Source organism: Rhinolophus sinicus, linkage group LG03 (genome assembly GCF_036562045.2).
Source record: "Rhinolophus sinicus isolate RSC01 linkage group LG03, ASM3656204v1, whole genome shotgun sequence".
NCBI lineage: Eukaryota > Metazoa > Chordata > Mammalia > Chiroptera > Rhinolophidae > Rhinolophus > Rhinolophus sinicus.
The window spans coordinates 165,206,169-165,219,352 of record NC_133753.1 but is presented as its reverse complement, the minus strand read 5'-3'; the positions used below and the strand labels follow the sequence as shown (position 1 = coordinate 165,219,352).

At 37.2% G+C, this 13,184-nt stretch overlaps 1 protein-coding gene across 3 annotated transcripts in view; it reads right to left on the bottom strand.

Annotated features, from left to right (window-relative positions):
- The window catches only part of PLPP1 (phospholipid phosphatase 1), a 76,835-nt gene that overhangs the window by 46,290 nt on the left and 17,361 nt on the right, over nucleotides 1-13,184 (bottom strand). Inside the window, exon 2 of one of the 3 annotated variants that reach the window (XM_019743162.2) lies at nucleotides 5,492-5,667. The exons of the other annotated variants lie outside the window; for them this stretch is intronic. Coding sequence (XP_019598721.1) covers nucleotides 5,492-5,546 — 55 coding nt within the window. The 5' untranslated portion in view covers nucleotides 5,547-5,667. The remainder of the gene's footprint in view (nucleotides 1-5,491; nucleotides 5,668-13,184) is intronic. 3 annotated transcript variants of the gene reach the window in all.

Here is a 13,184-nt window from a genome sequence, read left to right as displayed (position 1 = left end):
TCAAGCATCTACTTACTATATGCTCAATACTAAACTAGGGCATTCATAAGTGAAACAACTTAGTGTAAAAGAGATATTAAGTTTAAGAGCCTAAACTGTATATGTAGAAATAGAATGTATACTCATAAATTGTTTAAAAAGTAATACAAAGATAGGTTTTTAAAGGGGGGGTGATGAAATTGTTCTGTATCTTGAGTATGATAGTAATTCCACAACTCTATGCATCTGTCAAAACTCACAGAACTGTACAACAAATAAGTGAATTTCATTGTATGTAAATTTAAAAAGAAATACCATAAAAGACAGAAAAGGTCCTATAGGAATTCAGAGGTCAACTTGAACTAGAGTAGTTAGAAAAGACAAAGAAAAGGCAGCTGAGTTGAACTTGAAACAGCAGGTAAATCAAGGAGACTATTTAGTGGTCGAGGGATGCAAGGTCAGCAAGAGCACATCAAGAGCACAGAGGGAATGAGCAAGGAGTGTTTAAGGTACGTAACATTTTATAGCCAACATGCTCACACATGCCAGGCATAGGCTACAAAGATAACTCAATTCTTACTGCAACCCTGTGAAGTACGTACTATCACTTCCCCTATTTTTCACATAAAGTTGTTATGAGGCTTTAAGAATTCCAGAACTTTGCTGAAACTAGTAAGTGGAACCAGGATTCTAAGACAGACTACCGTGTTTCCCCGAAAATAAGAGCTAGCCGGACAATCAGCTCTAATATGTCTTTTAGAACAAAAATTAATATAAGACCCGGTCTTATTTTACTGTAATGTACGACCGGGTCTTTAATATAAAATAAAATATAAAATATAATATAATATAATACTGGGTCTTATATTAATTTTTGCTTCAAAAGACGCATTAGAGCTGACTGTCTGGTAAGTCTTATTTTCGGGGAAACACGGTATCTGTTTCTAGAGTCAGTATATACAGGGCCTCCCATGAAGGCAAATGATCTGGCTAAATTAACAGGTTAGAATTGTGACAAGGAACATATGGCTGTGGGGGAAGGGGACATGTCTTTTTGAAAACTTGTTCAGTATAAACTATATGTTATGTTCATAATGAAAACTCAAAGTTAATGGAACAAAATCTTTGGTCAAGATTACTCTTAAGTCTGCAATTTTGTGTTTTTTAATGGGAGGAAGTGGGCTTGAGATTTTTGTGTTTACTAAAAAGAATTATGTATTTAAAATCCGGGCCTAAGAAAGAACTTATCCTGTAGGAAATAAAATATCACTGTCTTCTTTGGTTAGGGTCAGCAACAAGGTAAAATAAGGGGTTGTAGAAATTAATTTTGAAAAAAGCATAGAAAGGGGAACATTTAATACAGCTTTGAAATAATCCAGTAATTAAGTGATAAGTAGTGTGTTGATAGTGGAAATAGAAAAGGATGCATAAGAGTATTCTGAATATAGAAAATACCCAACCTGATGACTGCTCACAACTGCTGAGGCACACCTGGAGAGTCTGACACTTCAGGGCTGGAAGCAGGGAGACGGATGGTCCCATTGACAGATATGTGAGGTGGGGAGGGGGTTTATAGTGGAAGAAAATGCTTCACTATTGAGAATATTGCCTTTGGGGTGATCTAGCACCTTCTTAATTGCTCAGCTTCATCTTTCACACTTCCCCATGCAGCCCTTAAGGCTCCAATCACACTGAACCATTTGCTGTTGCCTGAACATTCCCATTCGTATGTTTTCAAAACCCTAGGTGCTTTCATACACAGTCAGCCTTCTCCTGGGGCTACTTGCCCTCTTACTTCCCCATCAAGTCCCAGCCAGGCACTCCCTGCTTATCTGTCCCATGGTATCTATCACAATGTATTTTAAATTGCCTGTTGCATTCTGTCAGCAACTTGAGAGCAAAGACTATATCATTCTGTATCCTTTGCACCAGGCATACAGTTGACTCTGAATAAAAATTTACTGAAAGGGTAAACGAATAAAATTCAGGATAAAAATCAAGTAGAGAGAGATATGCAAATTATTGGCAATAGAATTGGTAAGTTAAGCCAGGAGAATGAAACAGTTCTCAGAGAAAGCCTAAATCAAGACTAAGAAAGATAAAACAATCAGCTAAGAACTAATCTCCATAGTGAAATCAAGAAAAGAGACTGTAGGAGAGAGAGGAAGAAAGGATGATTACATGCTCCAGAGGAGGGGCTAACTGCATCTCACTCGGCAGCACATATTGGCCATTCTTTGAACAAAGGAATGAACAACAGGGAAGTAGGACAATGTGATACAAAAGCCAGCGGAAGTAGCTGAGTATCGAGTCTGTATCAGGTAAATGTAGAGTATCAAATGCTAAGACAAGAAGGAGAGTGAAAACTGAGAACAGACTATGAGGTCTGAGGAAAAAGGGTGCAGCTGGAGAAAGGATATTACACCACCTCTACTAACACCACAGTATCTTTACGAAGAAATTTCACTATTGGGTTATTATAGTCTAAGCATACATCTCTTTCTTCAAGTTAAATATATTATGAAGTCCTCTACTGCTCATATGTTTTATATATACACACATGCACACCCCTATGGGCTGAACTGTTTTCCCCCCAAGTTCTTATGTTGGGAGTTCTAACACCCAATTTTACTATATTTGAAGATAAGGCTTTTAGGAGGTAATTAAGGCTAAATACGGTCATAAACGTAGGTTCCTAACCCAATCGGACTGGTAGCCTTATAAGAAGAGGAAGAGACAGACATCTCTCTCTCCACACGCATGCACCCAGTTAAGGCAATGTGAGGACAGAGTAAGGTGGCGTCTGCAAGCCAGGAAGAGAGCCCTCACCACAACCCACCATGCTGACACTTTGATCTCGGGATTCCAGCCTCTACAACTGTGAGAAACTAAATGTGTTATTTAAGCCACCCAGTCTTGGTATTTTGTTATGGCAGCCTGAGCAGACTGAGACACATATACACAGGCATATCCATCCTCCTAGAGAAAACAGACACCTCTACTCAAAAAAGCAATGGAATATTCTCTGCTATAGAGATTATTTTCAACGGTATTTTTTAGGGTAGCAATGGAGAGTTCTATGTCAAAGTTACTGTTATAGGAAATTCTTCTTTCACAGGACAGGTATATTCTTGCCTTATATACAGGGCATAGAAACTTTTTTACCATAATAATATTTCTAAAATATTTTTCTCTTAATTAAAATTATTTAAGAGAAGTCACTTAAAAAGTTGAATCTTGCTTAAATACACTTCAATCATGCTAAACACATTTGCTACCTACTATATATCTGCTCTTAGTGCATCCCTCCTAATTGAGGAATACAGCTAATGTCTGTCTGTCTGTCTGTCTGTCTGTCTGTCTATCTATCTATCTATCTCCAGATATTTATCTAGCTATATTCACATACACACACACACCAGGGGAGCCAAAAAAATGTACACAAATGGACACTTTGGTCAATGTTGCTCAAGCAGTAGTTCACCATAATCAGAAGTGTCTGGACGCTGATGGTAACCACTTTGAACACCTCTTGTAACTGCAGAAGCCAAATGAGACTTGTATTCATCTTTTGTTATCGGTATATATTAATACAGCTTTTTCCTTTCTTCAAATGTGTACACATTTTTTGGCACCCCCCGGTATATCATTTCCTATATTCTCCTCCAATTAAGTGATAACTGAAATCCCTCCCATTTTATATATAATACATACTTTACTAAAGACATGCTGTTACAAAATATCCCAATGGAATAAATCTAAAATGCATTTTAAAGAGACAGAAAAAGACTGAAGTAAACCAATGTTAACTTCTAATATGTAGAAGCAAAGCTAAAGAAAAACATGAGCTAAGTTTACTTCTTGAAAAGAATGAAATAAAAATCTAGATACTACTAAAGTGACTATACTGACTTCAGGACTCACTACCTTCCCCGATTTTCTCAAAAGCTCTCATCTCAGACATCTCAATAAGTATTACGCTATACCACAGAGAAATTCAAATGTGCATCCTCTCGAAAATCTCCTCTCCTTATTCATTCAGACATTTCAATTCATATTACATGGCAGCCACAGTGCCAGGTAAGGAAAAAGGAAAAAAGACTACAAGAGGGAAGAAATGAAAAAGACCTCACCAAAAAAAAAAAAAAATTATTGAAAGGACGATGAGTGCTACAGGAAAATAACACAGCTGTAACTGCAAGTAGGGCTGGAACTTAAAAGGATTTGGACAATAGAGCAGTCAAGGTCCTAGCAGAAAACAGCACCCTCAAACTGTGTAGTTTAAGAACTTAATAAAGGACTATTACAAGGCATGGAAGGTGTGGGCAGTCAAGAGACGATGCCGCCTGAAGGTGCTACCACCCCTAAAAGAGAGTCCCTGATAGGATTAGACCTGTGAGAGGGCCAACAAGACCTGACTTGGCAAGAAGAAGCTGCGAGAATAAACACAGGAATCCCGCTCTCTTTCTGCCAGTGCTTCCCATTGTCCAAACTGATCTAGAAGCTAAAGGGCAAGGTCTGCCTCCTGACACGAAGGCAGATGGATAATGATGACAGCAGGTCTGTATAGGGAAACAGGACATGTACAGAACCTGGAGGCAGAAGGTAAGAACAATCAGGGTCTCAGCATGGAACAGATAGTAACCAAACAGCCAGTAGTAACTCAGGAGAGTATAATAAAGGGACAATTTGCAGAATCTATATTAAGACTACCTACAAGTACTAAGAAGTTTGGACATTATTCTGTGGGTAATAGGAGACACATAATCTAATCTGTGCTTTAGTGAGGGAAAAATTCTAAGAAGAGCTGTATAAAAGAAAATGCAGTGTGAAGTTAGAATAGAGGGCAAGTCCAGACAAGAAATACTAGTGTATATAAGAGATGTTGAAAGCCTGAAATAAAGAAATAACAGCAGGAATAGGAAGAAGAGGCAGATTCTAAAAATATTTAGAAGATTGTTCCTATATAACTATGGCCCATGTTTGTGTATGTGCATAGATAGATGTGTGTGTGTGTCTCTCTCTTAAAGATACATATACACCCCTCAGCCTTTGCTATCTCTGCAAAATACATTTTCCACTTTTCCTTCATCCTGAGTACATTACTATCTGATAGCATCCCCTCCACAATCCTGCTTACAATAAATACTTTAAAGAATATTTGTTGAATAAGTAAATGAAGAAATGAATAAACAAGTGAGCAAAAGTCTCTGAGGCACATAAACAATAATTTTGTATAACCATAAACTTAGGTCGTGAAAAGTTTTAAATGATATTTTCTCTCCAAAAGACTCAAAACAAATAAACCCAAAAAAAGACCAAAAAAAAACATAAGCTGCTTAACAATCAAAAGTCCAAGAACATGCCAGGGAAGCACTTCTAATTCTATAGTCTAACGATTATTTCTCAAGCTTGTTTTCCACTAGGAACACAAAATGCTAACAAGTAAAGATAAACTGATATACCCATGTTAATTGCTAAAACAAATTTATGATTCATAAACTTCTATTACCTTGAAGGCAATCTTTGTATAGTCCAGCATTACCTCCAAGCAAAGATTCAGACATGGCTATGGTGGAAGCACTTCTCTCAGCAGCACCCCTTACTCTTTTCTCAATGACAAAAGAAGTTGGGGCCCCAATTCAATCCTCTTTACTGATCCACCCACAACACTGGTCCACATCTTCCCTGCAGGAAAGCAGATTTCCAAATGAGATGATGAAGAGTATAAAGCAATAATACTTCAAAATAGGACTTTATAAATAACTGTCAGCTCCAGATCCATCTTTTCCTAGTCTCTTCTCTAGAACCACTAGAAACAATCAGATCTGAAATTGTATCGCAAAGTACACATTTACATACCCTACTTCAGACAGAAGTGTAGGATTTCCAATCTCAGCATCCATTCTACACACTGGAAAGTTAACAAAGGACCATATTCCAAGACTGCCATGTATCTCACATACTGTACAATTTTATAGTACGTATTATACTGTGCACTCTCAGTAAAAAGCATAAATCATAATGTGGTCTCTCATTCGCCAGTAAAATATATTTGCTCTTACCGGAAGCACCTAAAATAATCGGGGCGGCCTAGCTTGCAAGACTCTTAAATAGCAATCCTGCTAGACTTGTAGCAATTTATAAACCTGAATCACAAAACATAAACATGCTAAGAGAAAGGTCTGCTTCATAGTGAAAAGATTAATACCACGGTTGTTTGTGGATATTTACTGTGAGTCTCCAGAGTTTCACTATTCAAAAGAAACAATTAATCATCTTTCATGGCCCTTCTCAAATATGTCCAAGGATGGAAACTGACATGTATTGACCACCTAATATGGGTCACCATCATGCTAAGGCGGTTGCATTACAATTGTATATCATCATCTGCATATAAAAACATATTTATACTTTCAAATAAAAACATACTTACTTCAGATTTCCTACCATAAAATCTGGAAAAGGTTTTTTAAATCTAATCAATAGTATTAGAATGAGAACCAACACATACAAAGAAATATGTTCAATATGTTAAGTAGGCAAAATGATCTGTAAAAACATTATATTTAGTATAATTTCACTTATATAAAACACATTATTTGTGTCTATGTCTAAATATACATTGGAAAGCCTAGAAAAATATATAACCAACTTTTAAGTAGTCATCTCCAGAGATGGTAGAAAACTAATTTCCTATTGTATGTATTTCCATGTTTGAATATTTTATAAAACAAATGAGCAAGATCATTAATTTTGAATTTTAAAAAATGCTTTATCACAATGAAAAAGTTTTTTGTTGTGTTTCCTGAAATTATGCTATACACGCGACTTACCTGAAAAAAATCCTACCTATGTTAAAGAGATTGTTTGAAACCAGGGCAAAGGAAAAAAAACTATTTTGTTTAAAACAAAAAACAAAACAACAGTTTTTATACCTGATTGATAGGATCTCAAAGTAGGCGTACAGTAATATAACTACTTCTTGGGATTGTCCTCTCTTGTAACTTTTGAGAGCTTTGATGATCTACCACATATGAAATAGATAAATCATAACTGTGTCTAGTATCTCCAAAAGTATATGAAAAAAACAGTGTTTAACCTTAGAAATGTTGTTATAACATTTTAGGCCCTTCCAAAACACGCTTATTATATAGAGAGTAGAAATAATCTTGAGGGTCACCAGTTTAGCAGAGGCAGTCAAATACAAACTATAACGAATACATTTATTTTAGTCACCACTTCTTGAAAAATCTTATAAAATCATGGCACTCAGGCAGATCATTCTAAAAGGGTAGCACTGTCTTTTTAATTATGTAATAAGCAAAGGAACATTATTCCAGCGAGCCTTTTAAGTTTATTTTTTAAAAACCTCAAAAACTGATGATACATTAATATAAATCAGCATTAGTCTGATGGGGGAGGGAGGAAAGCAAATAATTTCATTTAGGGCTGTGTTGTCCAATAAAATTTTCTGTGAGACAAGAATGGCGAACATACCGTGCTGCCCAACACAGTAGCCACTGGCCACACGTGCTAATCAGCACTTGATACGTGGGTAGTGAGAAGGAAGGACTGATTTTTAAATTTTATTTAATTTTAATTAATCTCATCTTAAATAGCTACATATAGCTAGAGGCTCGCATACTTGATCGTGCAGATTTGGGTGGTTAAAAATAAACTAACAAGTTGAGAGCCATCAAATTTCTAAACTGTATTAATACTTAATACACAGCAAAACTAATTTTGATTCTAGAAACTTGAGGAAATAATTATGAAATACTTGAGTAAACATAGGTTTTATTGTGAGCCAGTGCTTACGATGAAAATACAAATCAAAACATAAAGTATATAGGGTCTCAATTTCGTCATCTACAAACGAGAAAGAAGAATGACATTATCTCTTAGGTCCCTTCCGGTCCATGATTCCATGAGCCTAAGCTGGTCTGTATATAGAAAACAACTGACTTCCTTCTTTTGGTGAAGGTGGAGTTGCTCTGTGTGACCTAGGATACATCATACCTACCGCAATGGGGCTGACTGAGCCAGCCTAATGTCTAACTGTACTTTGCTGCAAACTAGGGCAGAGAAATGTGAAACCTCAGCAAACTTACAAGAAAAATACACAGTGAGGGAACTGCTTCTAGCAGCTGATGTCTTACAAAAAGGTAATGGGCAAAACCCATATGTAAGAAATATTCTCCCTTAAGAATAAAAAAATCTAGCATATGTAAATTTAACCATGTTTGTGCATTTTTCTACATGTATATTTGGGTCTACCAAGTAAGTCTATAGTTACTTTTGTGAAATTTGCTTCTATAAACCCTTTCATTTTCCCCTTTTAGCAGTCTAAAGTTAAAAGTAAATAAAATTTTTTTGGCTCTTTACTACTTTGTGTTACCTGAGCAGTTTTTAGAAAGTTCTATTCATTCCAAATTTAAGGAATGGTCTTTATTTGGTGTCGAATTCAGTTTGAACAAAATACATTTTTGGAGAAAAAAATGTAATATTTTTCGTGCTTTCTTTGGAAACAGGTGTTGCAAATTCTTTCCAGAATCATATGAAAAATCCTCCTGCTAAGTGACAGGAGTTATGTGTTATTTCTGAACAGAAAGGGTTTTCTTTCTCCTCCTTTACAAAGGATCATTAGATGTCCAAAAGTTATTCAAATTTTATCAACTTAAGTGAAACTAATAAATTTGGCAAGTAAGATATAATAGTTTCCTTACAGATCAAAGGCAAATACTACTTCCTGTTTATGATTCCTGATCATTTGACAAATGTTTCATGTCTAAGCCAACTAATAAGGAATGAACTATCAGGAAAGTCGGATAGAGAACATGAAAGAATAGTGTCAGGGAAAATGAAGGTCCACTTTTTTAAAATGTCAGTAACAGGAGGTACTTTTTATTTAACTCCCACAATATGTCCTGACAGCGTGTTAGGTGTTGGCAGCTTTCTAATCCTTCAACAACTTTAAATGGTAACTATTATTTCATCATTTTGAAGATGAAGATGAAGAAACCTGCCCCAAACCACTTAGGTTGCAGAATTAGGATTTGAACCCATGTCAACGAGGCTATGAGCCCACTGACTTCGTATGGTCTTAACAATAACAGATGCCTCTTACAGAGAAAGATGCCCTTCCAAAACACTCTTATAAAGAAGCTGAGTAGAAAAAGAACAGAAAAGAGGCCACTAATGAACCCTGATAACACTGTAGCACTTGGAGTGAGAAGAAAGACTGAAAAGAATTAAGGAGTGAATGAGTGAGTGGGGAGAGACAAGTTTAAAATATCTTCTGGTAAAAAGGAAGGAAGGGGAGAACTTCGTGCATACCTTGAAGGACAAACAGAGCAAAAGAAGGGTAACAATTTTTGTCTTTTTGTCTATAGTGCAAACAATATGATAGGAAGCTGAGGTGACAGAATGGGGGTGTGGAGGAGGACTTGAGAATAAGGACAAATGACAGAGCTAGATCCAAGGGAGATGAACGGAAACGTAGGCATTGGTAGATAAGCAATATCATCAAGAGAAGGGTCAGCTAGTGTTTCTTACAAACAAATAAAAGAAAAAAAGCTTCCTATTTCATTTGATTGCTATGCAATATAGTCAGGCCCTGGGCCCTATAGGGAGGTCAAGTCCAGTTGTTAATATTGGCTCTGTGCTTTCCTTTGGCCCTGATGGGAACAGGATGGCAAAGGGGAAGAAAAAGCCAAAACACTGGGAGCACCTGTGTATGTCTGGCACCACACTGAACACGGAGCAATAATTTTCATTTAGTCTTCACAATACTAGAACACAAGCTTCACGGAGGCACAGATACTTTGGTTTTGTTCACTGATATGTCCCAAGCACCTAAATCAGTGCTTAGAAAAAGACAGGTCATCAACAAATATGTGATGGAAGAACAAAGAGTCACCTTGTAAAACAGGTATTATTATCCTCACTCTAGAGATGAGAGGATGACTCAGAGGGGACAAGTAACTTAATTGAAGCCATACATACAATAAGGGTGAAATGAAAAATAGTTAACAACTAGTGCTGCACCAGCACTGCCACTCAGAACCAACGCCAGCTGGTCTCCTTCAGCCGTTGTGAGATCTTGGGGAGATCCACAGACGGTTGTGGGTGGGGGAAGGGAAGATTCAGCTGTATACTGGCTACCAGCCTGCATAGGCAGTGGGGCATCCAGGATTCAAACACAGTTACCTGACTCTAAATCCTTCTAAATGAAGTTGGAAACAGTACCATTTGCTAAATAAAAAAAGAGAGCAGGGGATAATTGGAGTTTCAATAGAGTAGGAAAAAATATTCAAAACAACTGCAGTGGCAAATGAAATTAGAAATGAATTAAAGAATGATAACTGAGATCAATCTGTTACCAGACAATTAAATTGAAAACAGCAACAGAAAAAAAAACCCCAGGATGATCCAAGTACAGTAGGGTAGAAGGAAATGAGGAATAAGAGAAATATGAATGGACAGCAAAACTAGAGTATGAGAATTTTTGATTCCCGGTAAGTAATCTGGATATGTTTCAATAAGAAATGAAAAACCCAACACTGTCTCTTGAGCAAGGACGGACTTGGTGAGTCTGTGCAAGGCAGAGGTGGAGATGGGGAAGAGCCTAGCCCGGAGCCTGGAGAAGGTCAGTGGTGGGCGGAGAGCAAAGTATACAGTAGTCCCTCCCCACACATGAGGTCTCAATGCCTAAGGGTTCAGTTACCCATGCTCAACCTTGGTCCAAAAATATTAAATGGAAAACTCCACCTCACTTCATTTCATCACACAGGCATTGTATCATCTCACACCATCACACGAAGAAGAAGGGTGAGTACATTATGATATTTTGAGAGACACAGAGAGAGACCACATTCACATAACATTTATTTCAGTATACTGTTATAATTACTCTGTTTATTATTGTTGTTAATCTCTTACTGTACCTAATTTATAAATTAAGTGAAAGGTACATATGTGTAGGAAACAATACAGTATACGTAGGGTTCAGTCTTAGAATGTCTGCCCCGTGAATAAGGGGGGGCTATTGTATTTGAGTGTGATTCACAGCAATGGTACGCCAAGTATCCGGGGGCAGGAATTCAAACAACAGTGCCCCCTCTGCTCCTAGAGACACCTACATTCTGGTCACCGGCTTGTAGTCACCACCTCTCTGTGGCTGACATGGTTTTACTATAAAAAGTACTTAGTTATCTTGTTGGTTTTTGTTTTGTGTTTAAGTTGGGATAAAAGGGGGAAAAAGGCAGTTTGAATATAAAAAAGTGACATTTTCCAAAGACGGTTTTTACTTCGTGTGGTTTTCTGTCAATAATTACCTATAATATCCTCAACCTTGGAGTCTCTTAGTTCATTAAGAAACTTAAAATAAATGTGTATATATTTAAAGAGCTTTAAAAAAAATCCAGAATGACTATAAGGGCAGATTCTTTTACTATGGACTCTTGAGATTTCTGCACACAAAACAAGTTAGCCTATTTATATACTAACAAAAATAAAAAGCAAGAAGTTGGTCACCTGTTGTTTCCGCCCCAGAAAGGCACACACTGCCAACTGGCCAGGAACAACATTAATTCCTTCCACTCCCTCAGGGTAACAGCTGTTCCCTTTCTTTTTCAAGCTAGCAAAGGTCACAATCAGTAGCAAACTTTCCATGCAGATGGATTTCTATAAGCAAAAGGCAAGGCAATGGCTGACCGAATAGGGTGTGGGTAGAGAGAGCTGATTTGTTTTTTCTATTTTACTTTCTCCTGGGCATTTACTAGGAATCTGTTTTGCTCTTCTTTGGTATTTGAAGCTATAACTATAATCATTTCTTAGCCAAAAAACATTCTGTGTATCTGAAACTAGAGTTGGGGATGATATAAGTACATTTTGAAAGAGGCAAAAAAACTAGAGCAAAATTGTATAGTAACATTTCGTACATCATTAATGACTGCTTAATTAGAAATGCATTATGCTAAGTGAAGAGGCCCGACTCACAAGGCTACATACTGTATAATTCCATTCATATTACATTCTATGACATTCCATTTATATGACATCATAGGATGAAGAGTAGACCAGTGGTTGTCACAGGTGGAGGACGGTGGGAGGAGTTGACTACAAGAGAGCAGAATGAGGGACTTTTGGGGGGTAACAGACCAGTTCTGTGTCTTGGCTGTGTGGTAGTTACATGTCTAAATTCATAGAATTGCATCCCAAAAGAGTGAACTTTACCATAGTAAAAAAAGAACTAAATGTTGGCTTGAGCCTCATACCGCCTCTCTACTCCCCTCAATTGTTTCGAACTTCTTGCCACACTCTACACAATGGCCCTACCGCCCCACCCCACCCCCACCTAGCTAATGCCTACTTGCCATGCTAGACTACTCAGCTACTCCTGGAATCTTTCCTCTGGTGTGGCAGGGTGGGGTCCTGGATAGAGGTGGGGCTTTAGAGTCAGATACACCTAACTGGCTTTACTTCTGGCATTCTCCCAGTTACTACTTGAGTGTAAATGGGCAAATTACTTACCTATCTGAGCTCAGTTTCCTCTTATGGTGAATGCAAATAAATACTATGTAGGCAGCTCCGAGAACTGCTGTTAGTAATGTGCCTAACACAGCACCTGGCACATGGAAAGAGCTTAATAAATGCTTGTTCCCTGATCTTTCTCCTGTCTACTGCCTTCACAACCACTGCCCTCTGAGTCCCCATGGACCTGATATATACATAAATCTGGCACAACATTTAATTCATATATTATAATACTTTATCTCCAGTACATAAAATATGTTTGTGTCTCTTTGTTCCCTGAATTCACAGAGACAAGTATGTTCATTGCCTAATAGTCAATAAATTGTTTGAAGAACAGTTTGTCCACCTGATCTGGTGTTATTGTTAAAGAAGGACGTATTGAGAGAGAGACCGAAGAAAGCAGAAAAGGCCAGAACACACTGAGATAGTCTGAAATGGATGACCCAAGAAGGTTTTCCAAAGTTTCTACAAGGATGTTGTGTACAGAATAACAGCACAAAAAACTGGAAATAACCTAAATATTAAAAAATGAAAGTAAAGTGGATTATGCCAAATACAAATATTGATAGAATACCACATAACCATTAAAATTAACTTTGTATAAGTCTATGTTAAAAATTAAAGAGCATATGCAGCAATATTCCAATTTGTTTTTTCTAAAAGCA